The sequence below is a fragment of the Eulemur rufifrons genome, chromosome 30, assembly GCF_041146395.1.
Source record: "Eulemur rufifrons isolate Redbay chromosome 30, OSU_ERuf_1, whole genome shotgun sequence".
Taxonomy (NCBI): Eukaryota; Metazoa; Chordata; class Mammalia; order Primates; family Lemuridae; genus Eulemur; species Eulemur rufifrons.
The window spans coordinates 40,388,099-40,401,484 of NC_091012.1; the positions used below are offsets into that span (position 1 = coordinate 40,388,099).

A 13,386-nucleotide genomic window follows, 5' to 3' on the forward strand; every position below is an offset into this window, starting at 1 on the left:
CAGAAAATGCCCCCGCTTCCGTTGGAGAATGGAAATTGGCAAAGAGAGAGGGAAAAGGTCCAATTTGCGCCCCTGCTATTTTAGGGGAGGTTGAAATAAGGAGCCAAAGTGGAGCGATGCGCTCACTGGAGTGACCTCCGTTTTCTAAGACAGAAGAAAACCCAAGTCCTCCGCTTGTGAAGTGGCTGGAGCTCTTGGGCGTAGGCATTATTATATAAATTCAAGCTCGCTCCTGATCCTTAGTACCCTGAGTTGCCTGAAGGGGGGAATGGCACTGCCTGCGTGTGCAGCCCGGGCGCTCGGGCAGCCGCTGCAACCGGAGCGAAGAGCGCCCGCCCGCACCACCTGTCCCCGCCGGCATTCCAGAGTAGAGGCCGAGCTGGCAGAGAGCCGGCCCGGGTCGGTCGCCGCCTCAGTCCGCGCGGGTTCTCCTAGGGGTGTGTCTCACGGATTCAACTCCCGGCCGCTTCGGGACGAGCCCCTAAAGGCGTCCTCCTCCCTGACAGGAGCCGAGCGCGCCCCGCTCTTCGCGCTGCTGTCCCGAGGCCGCCGCAGGCGGATGCACGACCTTAGGCGACGCTGGGACCTGGGCTCCCTCTGCCGGGCCCTGCTCACTCGGGGCCTGGCCGCCCTGGGCCACTCGCTGAAGCACGTGCTCGGTGCGATCTTCTCCAGGATTTTCGGTCCCCTGGCCAGGTACGTTCTAGGCGAAAGCGGGGATCGCGCTCCCTGGCTAGGGTGGGCAGGGGCAGTGCGGGAAAGGAAGGTAGCCTCGAGGGGAGGGACGGGCGCAAAGTTCCAGCTAGCCAGTGGAGGCTGGGCTCGGGGGCTCCGGAGGGGCGCGGCGCGCATTTGGCCACGCTGCGGCTTTCTCGCCGCCGTTCCGCGGGCGCCGGCAGCACAGCGTCTCGGCTTGCAAGTGGGGCTGCCGGCGGGCTCCTTTCCCCTGGGGAACTCTGAACGCCCGGCTCGGAGCTCCCTCGAGACGGCCCCCCGGGTGGGCAACCGGGCGCGGGCAAGCGCAGGGCTTCGGGGGGCGTGGGGAGAAAGCCCGCGAGTCGAGCAGGCAGTGGCGTGCGCACCAAAAGGGAACGGGGCAGAAGAGCCGGGGAGAGTCCGGTGGTCGAAGCGGGATGGGGACGGGAACCACCGAGAGTGGAGCGAGACGAACGGGGGCCCGGACCGGGGGCGCGAGTAGAGGAGTGGGGCGACGGGGCCAGGAGGGGTCCCGCGGGTACGAAACCCCGCGAAGGGGCCATGGGGAGCTCCGGCGAGCCCCGGCGGGGGGAGGGGCAGGCGGCCAGCGGGAAGGAGTCGGGGTGGGGGGGAGGTGTGCGGCAGAAGCCACAGCGCTGAGCCTGCCGGGAAGAAAGGAAGCGGGGAAGGCGCCGCCGTTGCCGCCGCGGTGGGGTACTCGGTGCCGAGGGGAGGGGGAAAGGGGCGCAACGGCGGCTCCAGGGGGAGGGGGCGGTGCGAGGGCACGGTGAGCACGGGCTGAGCTGCGGGATTGACGTAACGAGCTCGGGTTTCCCCCAGCGTCGGGAACATGGATGAGAAATCCAACAAGCTGCTGCTGGCTTTGGTGATGCTCTTCCTATTTGCCGTGATCGTCCTCCAGTACGTGTGCCCCGGCACAGAATGCCAGCTCCTCCGCCTGCAGGCGTTCAGCTCCCCGGTGCCGGACCCGTACCGCTCGGAGGATGAGAGCTCCGTCAGGTTCGTGCCCCGCTACAATTTCACCCGTGGCGACCTCCTGCGCAAGGTAGACTTCGACATCAAGGGCGATGACCTCATAGTGTTCCTGCACATTCAGAAGACCGGGGGCACCACTTTCGGTCGCCACCTGGTGCGCAACATCCAGCTGGAGCAGCCGTGCGAGTGCCGCGTGGGTCAGAAGAAATGCACTTGCCACCGGCCGGGGAAGCGGGAGACCTGGCTCTTCTCCAGGTTCTCCACCGGCTGGAGCTGCGGGCTGCACGCCGACTGGACCGAGCTCACCAGCTGCGTGCCCTCTGTGGTGGACGGCAAGCGCGACGCCAGGCTGAGACCGTCCAGGTGAGTGCGCGCCCGCGGCCAAGCGGGGCCCTGAAGCGCCGGACCAGGGCCTAGGCGGGCCGAGGGCCAGGAGGCGCGGCCGGCGGTGGCTGGGGACCCAGCGCGCACCTGGGCGTCCCGGCCGTCGCGCCCTAGTTGGGCAGGCGCTGGGTTCCCTGGCGCGCACGTTCGCCGCGCTGTGGCCGCCTCAGGAATCCCTTGCGCCCTGGCCCGGGACGGCCACTCTGTCTGTCCGCAGGGTGGCCTGCGCGGTGGTGGGAGTGTGTGAGTGGGAAGCGGCCTGTCAGGCCGAACGAGCGCCCCAGTGGCCGCAGCCGGGACAGGGCGCCGCGCTCAGACTTCGCTCTGGAGAGCCCTCAAGAACCGCGCTCTGCGCGCAGCGTCCCCGGGCCCCTTCTCGCCTCTCCTCCGCACTCCAGTTCCGAAGCTTCCTTTACACGCTTCTACCTCCTTTCTGCGCCTGCATTTGCTTCCTCCTTTTTTTCTTTTCTTTTTCTTTTTGTTTTAGCTTCTTGTATTTACCTTTTTCTCTCTCTTTCCCTCTTGTGCTCCCAATCTGCTCCTGGTTGCTCTCTGCCTCCTTCTCCTTCCGTTTCCCTCTCTCGCTTTCCTTCTGACTCTTGCTCTCTTACCCTTTCTGTTTCTCTCTTCCTGCCTGACTTTGATTGCCTCTCTCCTCCTTGTACCCCCTCTAGCTGTGCTCTCCCTGGGTGAGTGGGTGTCCCTCTGCCGCTGTTTTCAGACCCCCAGGGAGAGCTTGTGGCTCCCAGGCTCACGCCTTTCACTACTTGGCTGCACGTGAGGCATCCGCGGTGCTTTGGGAGGGCGAGGGGCACCCAGGAGGCCAGATTGAGCGGCGGGCTGGGACGCTGCCCAGGACCCCCCTCCGACCCCCCTCCATCCCCCCTCACTCTCCTTCAGCTATGAAGAGCTTTCCCTGATATACAAAAAGAACCTGAGCCCCAGCGTGGGCGCCGCCAGCCCAGTCTCTGGGAGCCTGGGGCTGATAAAGAAAAAGCTGATTTATGAATAGTCTGTAGCCAGAAGCTGGAGCATTTTCCTCCCTCCAGCGTTGCTGGAGGTCATGGAGTGCTTTGAGAGGGTGGTGGGGGTGCATTGGGGTGCAGTTGCCCCAGCCAGGGCTACTGTTTCACCAGTTTCCCCCAAACAAATCTGGACTTGGACAGGGAGTCCAGGGAGTAGAGAAGGTGAATTGAGTTGCCAGGGGGCCTCTGGGGACTGGTGTCTTTGGTTGGGCAAGGACATGGCCATGCTCCCTGCCTCCCCCCAGACTACAGGGGCACTCTAGGCTGCTGCTGCTGCAGTGGCTGGCTGCCTGCCTGGACCCCCCCCATGGGTGGGGGCATTCAGTGTCCTGGACCAGGGGTGCTTTAAGCAAATGGAACTCTATGGCCCTCTGACTTCCTGGTCGCCAGTAAGATTTAGAGGAAACATTAACCCCGCCTCCCTTCCTCACCTTCCCTTCCCTCGGTTCACGGTGTCCCCTCTCAAGTGCTGGAATTCTAGATGAATCTGTTGAACTTTCATTTCCTTTCCAGCACTAACAGATTTTTTTTTTTTTTCATCCCAAGAAAGCCTTAGTTAGCCCCAGGAAGGTGGCTGCCTCAATCTGTTACAAGAATTGTGTAAGTCATTGTCACAACAAGATTCTGGTGTTTAAGAAGTTCCCAAACAATTTGGCAATATTGAAAATAATTTCTCATGCGGACAGAGCTGGTAGGTGTAGTGATGGTGGAAATACTAAAAAACATCTTTAGGGCAAAAGTAGAATTCCATAGCCACAGTTGTGGCAAAGAAATGAAAACAAGGTCTTGGTCACCATGGAAGTCACAGCCTTGCCTGGATTTTCACAGGGCATGTATGGCCATACCAATTCTTTGGAACATGTAGGTCAGGGTGTGACATCTATAAACACATTACTAATGTGATCTAGATTATCTATTTGGTGGCCTCTGGCAGGTTCCTTCAGACATTCTCCATAAGATAACCAGGACCCCCTCAAAGCCTCTTGGATTGTCCCCCGTTGAAGCAATATTATTTGAAATGAAATGGAATTTACTTTTCTTGGTCTTAAAAGGGTGAGACCACAGTTCCATCTAGTCTAATCAACCAAGCTTTAAAAAGTGAGTTATTGGATTTTACAATATTTACACAAATGAAATAAAATTAGCTAAGAAACACATTGTCACCTCAAGGGCACCTTTTTAGTTCATTCATCCCTGCCCACCTGCAGAAACATTCCTCTTGAAGAATAGTGATAGCCTGAGGGTTCCAGAATTTCCCTTAACGCTGACGGATTCCCTGCTTGCAGGACCAGTTCCGTGAGTTCTGATGATCTGTAAGAGCTAAGGTGTGCACCTGTGTGTGAGAGTGAGACAGTGCGCCTATGTGAGTGTGTATGTGAGTGTGGGAGGTGAAAATTTAGAGGCAAAGGGAGCTGCGCTGGCCGTGATTTGTGAGGGTAAGGAGCTGTTGTCTGGAGATGAAAATATCTGCTTTCAGGAGTCCCTTTGTTAGAGTAGTCTCTCTATGCTAGCTGGTCAGTCTCCGTGCTCTGCTGAATGGAGGGGAACAGCAGCCCCGTCTGTCTAGCCTGGGAGTTCAGACACTTGGGCCTTAGTTCTAGGCCAGCCACGAGCCAGCTGTGTGACCTTGGATCAGAGCCTGTGTGGAGAGTGTGTTCAGTTTATGATGATCTTTCATTCCCTTATCTCTGGCATTTCTCTGTAAACATGCACTGTCTTTGGCAGGAAGACAGAGTGGAAGAAAGTATCCCCATTTATCAGATGAGCATGAAGAGCAGAGAGGCTGAAGGACTTCCCCAAGGTCATTGAGCTTTTTAGTGGCAGAGCAGGAATCTGACTCCAATTCTGTCTGGCTCCACAACCTTTGCTCTACTGACTGCACCTTGATGAACAAGGGTTTTTGCAAAAACACAGTGAGATATTTCGCGTTAGTAATTACCACAGAGTGAACAGTTAATAAATGTTAGCTGATATTGTTGTCACCCACATCATCACCATCAGCAGCAATTTTACACATGTGAGTCTGGATGAGTGGTGGTTGGGCCAGGGTTACCACACCCACTGGGAAAAGAACAGATTTCTACATCCCTGGGGCTTTATGCTCACCAGGAGCGGATCTTGTGGCTAGATTGCAGAGGGGTCTGTCGTTGCCATGTTGGGGATCCCTGCAAAGGTTGGATAAGCATCAGTAGGCACCCTCAGCTGGGACGGGAACCACCTCCTGACTCACAGCCATTCATCCACATTGGAGGGGGCATAAGAGGCTGTCGTGGCTGTAAGCCAAGACCCTGAATCCTGCTCCTAGTGCTACATTGGAGATGCTTCCCTGCCTCTGCCGATGGTGAAGTGCTTGGGTGATATATAGCTGCTGAATAGAAACCACTGTGATCATGCTGCCTGGAGAGGACAAAGAGAGAGAGAGAGAGAGAGACAGAGCGGGCGCGCTCTTGGCTGGCAAAGGGCTCAAGTTGTTTATTAAAAATAATATTTCTTTAAAAATATTAGGAATTGCATTTCATCCATCTGTCTGCCAATATGTTGTTTGGGGTCAGAGCAGGGTCCTGCTCATTTTAGAATTTCTGAGACCATTTTTGAACATGTATCAAAACATTGTTGTTCACCAGCTGTTTAAAGTCCCAAATTCTGCAGGCTTTTCTCAGGACAAATTCCCTCTGTTTGTAGCCAACTCTATTGTGCCATTTGTTCTGTGGGAGGAATTCAGAATTGGGCCCAAAGAAACTGCACTGGCCCCCGTTCTTCTCTAGGTACTGTGCTGGCTGGCCCACATGGAATGGGGGGGAGGTCAGGGTCTATGGCTATACAAGTCAAAGAATCAGATCATCTTCATGTTGCATTCTAGACTTTTAGCATCTCTAAATTTTTTAGCAGTCATCCGGCAGAGTAATTCATTGTCATATAAAATCCAATAGGATATCACTGACAGGAAAGGACTAAAAGGTATCTGTTTAGATGGAGAAAGGTTTTTGTTTTTTTTTTTTTGGTCATTCTTGTTGTTTTCTAATGTGGTAAAAGCTTTCTTTTCTTTCCATTTCTTTTTAAAAGGTGGCTCTATTTTGAAAGAGCTAAAACTGTAGAGTGCATGTGCCTGATCATGCCTCACATGCCCACGCTCCCACTCCTTTTCTTTCTTGATTTTGCAGTAAGGCAAGATGACAGGACAGGCTCATGGTATGGGATGAGGCAGCAAGTAAAGCAGCGCTGGCCGCTGGCCGTGTGGTTCATCAGGCTGTAGGCTATCGGGCTTTCAGCTCTGAGGATGCATTTCTTCAGCCATCTTTGATAAGAGCTGTTGGCACCATCCCCCCTGTTTCATAGAAGAGGGGGAGAAATCTACTATGATAACATCTGTAGAACAGCAACAGTATTAGTTAGCATCTTTGCATGGATGGCAAACCTGTCGTTAGAGTCCTGACAAAGCTCGTAAGTTCTCAGGTGGTACAAAAGGCTACGCAGAATCCTCTCTTAATAATAATTTTAGAGTAGTGCTGTTATGTGGCAATTAAAATGCTGGAGCCTCTCTTTTATGAATATCAGTCGTCAACTGAGGCAGTATGAAATGACATTAAAAGAATAGTCATCCCTTTTTTTCTGTCATTCTTTAAACAAAATTTTGTGAAACTGCCCATTATATTCCAGGAAAGACACATCATCCTTGCTTTCACAGAGCTTTCAGTAGAACGGGATAATTTGGTACTTCAGATATTTAATTAAAAGGATGGATTTTGTTTGAAAACAATTTGAAAATTAATAATGTCTTTTAAATGTCGTGCATTTACCAGAATATATTTAAAACTAGAGAAAAGTCCATCTATTACATTGTAGTTTAGGTCTGATCAGCAAACCTGGTGGAGTCACTATTACGTCCCCGGCACGATGCTAGCAGTTGGGGAGATTAGAACTAAAACAAAGCCAGAAAAGCCAAGCACACCATCTGCAGCCTCAAGTCCATAAAGATTAGGATGTGAAGTGCAGAAATGTGTAGTGCAGACAGGTGGTGCTGGGGGAACTCTGGATTTGGGGCAAGGTGTTTCCTCTCCCTTGGCCTCAGCGTTTCCGCTGTAAGATGGGAGCTTGAAATGAGATGTTTTCTAAGGTCCTTTCCTTTCTGCAGTGTGAGGAATGGGCCAGAAAAAGGAGAGACCCTTGGAAAAGGCCTCTGGGAATAATAGGTGGGTTGTATTTAGAAGAAAGGGGGCACTGTGGATGGGCGCGGCATCCTCATGACGTTGTGAGGTCCAGCAGCCTCACCTAGCCAGGTCTGGCCAGAAAGGAGAAGGTTCATGCTTGGGGAAGTAACGGTTAGGGAGGTGGTGGGGTGAGGCCCCGGAGTGGCAATGAGGAGGTTGAACCCCAGTGAGGATAAGAAGCTCCTGCGTGGAAAGAATATAAAAAAATCTGAGAAGTAAATGAAGACTGGAGTAGAGTTAAAGCTACCTCTCTGATTTCTAGTCTGGAGTGGAGGTGGTACCCTTGACCAAAATGTAGATGTTGAGCAGGGGTCTAGTTTGATCCGGGAGGCTGTTAAAGAGTCATGACTGGTCCCTGTTGCCTAGACTCCTAGTGTACAGGGCTTATAATGAGGTGAGGACTGGGGCTCTGGGGGAGGTTAGGGCTTAGTTGTACAGTATATATGGGAATCTGTGAACTCAGTTAATCTAAATTCATAATTGGCATTATTATTTAAATAACAGCTGTAATTCACATAGGAGAAGGAGAAGGATGTTTGAATAAAGAAAAGATGGACAGTTATGATTACATAAAAATGAGAAATGGTCATCTGTCAAAAAAAAAGCCAGAATAATAAGACATATGCCAAACTGGTGAAAATATGCACACTTACAACAGACAAAAAGCTGAAATCTTTGCCCTACAAAGAACTCCTGTGAATTGATTAGAGAAACAAAACACATGGCCAGTTTACAACATGGAACCCACAACTAATTTGCAGACATAGAAAAACTGTTTCATCTCACTGGTACTAAAGAAATACAAATTTAAACATTTACACATAGGGTACCTTCTTTGCCTCTCTAGTTAATCCTGATTAAAAAAACCAAAACAAGACAAAAATTAACATACATCACCACTAAACAAAAAGTGTTAGTAACCGGTACTGACAAGGGTGTGCTAAATACCGTAAGTCTCATACATTGTTGGTGGGAATGTAAATTTGAATGATCCTTTTAGAAAGAAATTAGATAAAATAACACAAACCATTAAAAATATTTATTTCTTTGACTCATAATTTCTTTTGTGGAATTTTGCTGAAAAACATAATCTTATACATGCTTTACATTCATTCACTCTTTCATTTATTCATTTATTTATTCAACAAATATTTATTGAGTATCTGCTGTCATGTGCCATGTGTTGGGGGCACCATGAAGAGCCAGGCAGATGTGGCCCTTGTCTTTGTGGAGTGGGAAACATAGATGTGAGACAAGTTATTAGTTACTTAAAATTGTGAGAAGTGCCATGGGGGAAAAGTAAAGGATGCTATGAGAACGTACACTAGGAGGCTAACTGGTATTATTAGAAGTGCAACAAATTGGAACCAATCTGAATATCCACATAGAGGAGAATGGTTCGAGAATTCTTGTACAACCACTTGAAGGATTATTACAAACCATTTAAGTGTCTTTTTATAAAGTTTTGAAAATCGCTGGTGATTTAATGTTAAAAGAGATAGAAAATTATGGACCTAGTATTACTACAGCTATGTTAAAGAACAAAGAGAGTGGGAGCAAGAAATCATCCCACCCCTCCCAAATGTAAGCATAAAAGACAGAGGGGAAGAAAAAAATACCAGGATATCAATATATTTATTAGTGATTTATTTTCTTAGTCTGCTTTTCTAAAGGTTTTGAATTTATGAGTATTACTTTTATAATAAAAGTAAGTATTAACAATTTTTTAAAATAATGTTTTACTATAGCTGTGATTAATTACACTGATGCTTACTTTTTTTTTTTGAGACAGAGTCTCTCTCTATTGTCCGGGCTAGAGTGCCGTGGCGTCAGCCTAGCTCACAGCAACCTCAAACTCCTGGGCTCAAGCGATCCTCCTGCCTCAGCCTCCCGAGTAGCTGGGACTACAGGCATGTGCCACCATGCCCAGCTAATTTTTTCTATATATATTTTTAGTTGGCCAGATCATTTCTTTCTATTTTTAGTAGAGATGGGGTCTCGCTCTCGCTCAGGCTGGTCTCGAACTCCTGACCTCGAGCGATCCACCCGCCTCGGCCTCCCAGAGTGCTAGGATTACAGGCGTGAGCCACCGCACCCCCAAGCCTGATGTTTACTTTTTGCTTCCTGAAGACTATGGCTGGATATTCATTAGCCTCTTGATATCTTGGGAGCCCTTAATGAGGGAAGCAGCCCGAGCCCAAATAAACCATCAGACTGAAAGACAGACATGGTAAGTCAGGCATCGGCTGCTGATTTTTCTGATAATTGGCTGTTATCATATTCCCACACAATACATGGAACTCTTATACCAATACAGGATAGAGATATTTGGGTCAATTGCTATTTTTTTTCTTCTTCAGTTACAAATTGTAACTTTTCACTTATAAATTATGTGGAAAAGCAAGTTAATAGTGGTACATAGTTGGAAATATAAGGCTTATTCTCCTTAGCCAGAAGCACCCCAGATAGTCTGGACTTTGGATCTTCATGAGCCTCATTCCTAGTGAGTTTATACCAGGGCCGATGGTCTGGGTGGAAGAGTAAAGCCTTGGGCTTGGTAAAGGGCTACAGTTCTAAACATCCATAACTGAAAGCTTAGATCAGTTAGTGCATGTGTTGCTGTCATCCAGGAGAGAAGGGGAGTTCCCTTTGCTGGACAGCCTCTTCCTAGGGCAGTTTCAGTGCATAAGAGCATTACCCCCAGTTAACCATAAACTACGTTGCTTCCAAAGTTCATTCCCCACCAATTCTGGATATCTGGGGGGCTACTGTATATACATATGGTGAGATGCATAATCTTATTGTTGAAACTCCAGTAACACTACATCTTAGGCATAAGTTATTTTGATCGTGTAAAGAACATCCTTCACAGTTGAAAAACTAATATTGACATTCCATGACACATAAAATGAGATATTTAGTAACTGACTTTAGAAAGGAAGGTAGGAATGGGAATTTCTACCTTTCCATTAAAGGATAATGAATAATCCACTTGATGGTATATGTCATCTAAACAATGTCATTGTAAGCTTAGAGAAATATTTGTCTAAACTTTAGTAAAATATTTATTGGCAAAAGAGCTTTTCTCGTTTGACTAGGTATTGGACTTTGCAGATATTCAGTTGATCTTATTGCATCCCATTTGTTATTTCTGCCATTTTGCCTCTAAGAACAGTGTTGAAGACTTTGACACATTTCAGAGCATTACACTAAATAAATCTGTCTTGCACATTCCACTGTGCTTTTTTTGGAATATTATAAATATTCAAATATAGGCACACATGCAGATTCAAAATAAAATTCAATACATGCAAATTCTGCATAAATTCCATATTTATAACTTAGCAATAGTTTTGAACTTGTTATCCTATAATATAAATGTATCAAATATGAGCTCACGGGAATTACCAATAAATATATTATTCTGATTAAACTATGGGCTCTTTTTCAGTCACAATTTAAGCTTCAATTATGGGTTATATTATAAGGGAATAATTTGCACTTCATTTACTCTGAATTGTCAAGAATCGTGTTCTTCCCTGATGTAAATGTCTGCAAAGAGGACTTCTTATTCAGTTTGATTGCTTTTTAAATTTTACTAGTGGAGATGCCCTAGTGAGCCTGAGAGAATTGGTCTGTTCCTTGTGAAGAGTTTAGTCCTAATGAATCACTTCCGTGCACTTTTCTGTAGGAATACAGAACAATTGAAATGTGCAGTGTATTGATTTACATCAAATGGATTTGGCCTGTGTGCACATTCCTTGCATTAAATGACTTTCTCCCCTAACTATACTAATAATGACAAACCTTCAGTAAAGTACTAACTCCAATTCACTCCTGGAGATCTTTGGGCTTTTGCTAACTTTTTACAGGAGAGTGAATGCAAGCAAAGAGTGTTTAGAAATTGACGGATGACCAAGTTGCAGCAAGACAACCCAGAAATACTTTAAAAAGGCCCTTTGATCATGGCAGCCAATTCCTCAGTTATTACAATAAATAGGAGTTCACTAAATTCACCAGTTAGTTTCTTTTTTTTTTTTTTTTTTTTTTTTGAGACAGTCTCGCTCTGTTGCCCAGGCTAGAGTGCCGTGGCGTCAGCCTAGCTCACAGCAACCTCAGACTCCTGGGCTCAAGGATCCTCCTGCCTGAGCCTCCCCAGTAGCTGGGACTACAGGCATGCGCCACCATGCCTGGCTAATTTTTTCTCTATATATTTTTAGTTGGCCAGATAATTTCTTTCTATTTTTAGTAGAAACAGGGTCTCGCTCTTGTTCAGGCTGGTCTCAAACTCCTGACCTTGAGCGATCCTCCTGCCTTGGCCTCCCAGAGTTCTAGGATTACAGGCGTGAGCCACCGCACCCGGCCTAAACTCACCAGTTAAAAGACATAGATTATCACAATGAATGAAAACCTGGAATCCAGGTATATGTTATATATGAGAGACAAAGGAAAAACACAGGAACACAAAGAACATAGAAAGTATTGGATTGATAAGCTATGCAAACGAGAAGGCAGCTGATGTAGCTATATTGATACTAGACAAAATAGACTTTAAGGAGGAATCATTATTGGGTATAAACAAGATCACTGAATAATGATTAAAAGTTTAATTCTTCGGATAACAATTCTAAACTTGTATACACTTAATACTATACTTTTTTTTTTTTTTTTTTGAAACAAAGTCTTACTCTGTTGCCCAGGCTAAAGTGCTGTGGTGTCAGCCTAGCTCACAGCAGCCTCAAACTCCTGGGCTCAAGCAATCCTCCTGCCTCAGCCTCCCGAGTAGCTGGGACTACAGGCATGCGCCACCATGCCCAGCTAATTTTTTCTATGTATTTTTAGTTGGCCACATACTTTCTTTCTATTTTTAGTAGAGATGGCGTCTTATTCTTGCTCAGGCTGCTCTCGAACTCCTGACCTCGAGTGATCCACCCACCTCGGCCTCCCAGAGTGCTAGGAGTGAGCCACCGCACCCGGCCCAATATTATACTTTTCAAATATATAAAGCAAAAATTGGCAGAGCTGTAAGGAAAAATTATGAAATCTACTAACTTTTTTCCAGAAATTGACAGGCAAAATGAATAAAAGATGGATAAGGATACAGAAGATTTGAACAACACTATTAACAAGCTCAGTATAATGAACACACACACACACAGACATATATTTGCACCCACTTGGAAGAATACACATTCTTCTCATGCACATATGGAGCACTTTTGAAAATAGACCACCTACTAAGCCTTAAGTCTTGAAAAACTTCTGTGAATGAAATATCTTGTAGACCATACTGTCTCTCCATATGGAGTGCTTAAGCATTGGATGTTGTGGCCAGTCAGGCAGGAACAAGGGATTGGGTTATACCTGAATGCACGTGAAGGAGCGTTAGTAGTCTGATATATCTGGAAGTATTACCAATCCTTCACTGACCACATCGAGTTTCTTAATTTACATGCAGAAGTGAAGAACTCCAAGACTTAGGCAAAGAATAGTGCTGGAAAGTGATAGTTTGACCCCGGTAGCTTAGCCTGATTTTCTGTGAAGACCTGTTACTATTTTGGGGTACCTACTCAGCCAGGTCCTGTGCAAGGGGCATAGCGTACATTTTCTCATTTAATCCTCAGAAAACCCTCTGAGGTTGATGTTTTAAAAGCCCACTTAAAGATGAGAAAACAGAGAATTGGACAAGATATATAACCTGCCCAAATCTGCACAGCTAGACAGTATTGGAGCTGGCATTTAAATCCAATCGGGACAACTGGCCTGTCTGCTATATTTTAATGTCTACTAAATTCTCAGACGAATGTCCAAAAGCCTTTATCTTTTTTGTGGCTGTGTCTATACGAGCTAAGTGGAATGGAGACCTGAAGTAACTATCTGGAGATATCAGGATCCAACATGTTAAATGATTTTTAAAAAGCACCTTTAAAAAGTTTAATAAAAATTACTCTTTGAAGGTGAACTCTGCAGCTCTTTTTTCCCCTTTTATTTTATTTTTTTTGAGACAGACTCTCGCTTTGTTGCTCGGGCTAGAGTGAGTGCCATGGCGTCAGCCTAGCTCACAGCAACCTCAAACT

The 13,386-nt window shown here is 47.1% G+C and overlaps 1 protein-coding gene across 1 annotated transcript in view; it reads left to right on the forward strand.

Annotated features, from left to right (window-relative positions):
* Positions 1-268: 268 nt before the first annotated feature.
* LOC138378876 (heparan-sulfate 6-O-sulfotransferase 2-like) overlaps positions 269-13,386 on the forward strand; it is a 67,001-nt gene continuing 53,883 nt past the window's right edge. Inside the window, exons 1-4 of the mRNA XM_069464195.1 lie at positions 269-696; positions 1,537-2,055; positions 2,294-2,473; positions 2,977-3,087. Coding sequence (XP_069320296.1) covers positions 269-696; positions 1,537-2,055; positions 2,294-2,473; positions 2,977-3,087 — 1,238 coding nt within the window. The remainder of the gene's footprint in view (positions 697-1,536; positions 2,056-2,293; positions 2,474-2,976; positions 3,088-13,386) is intronic.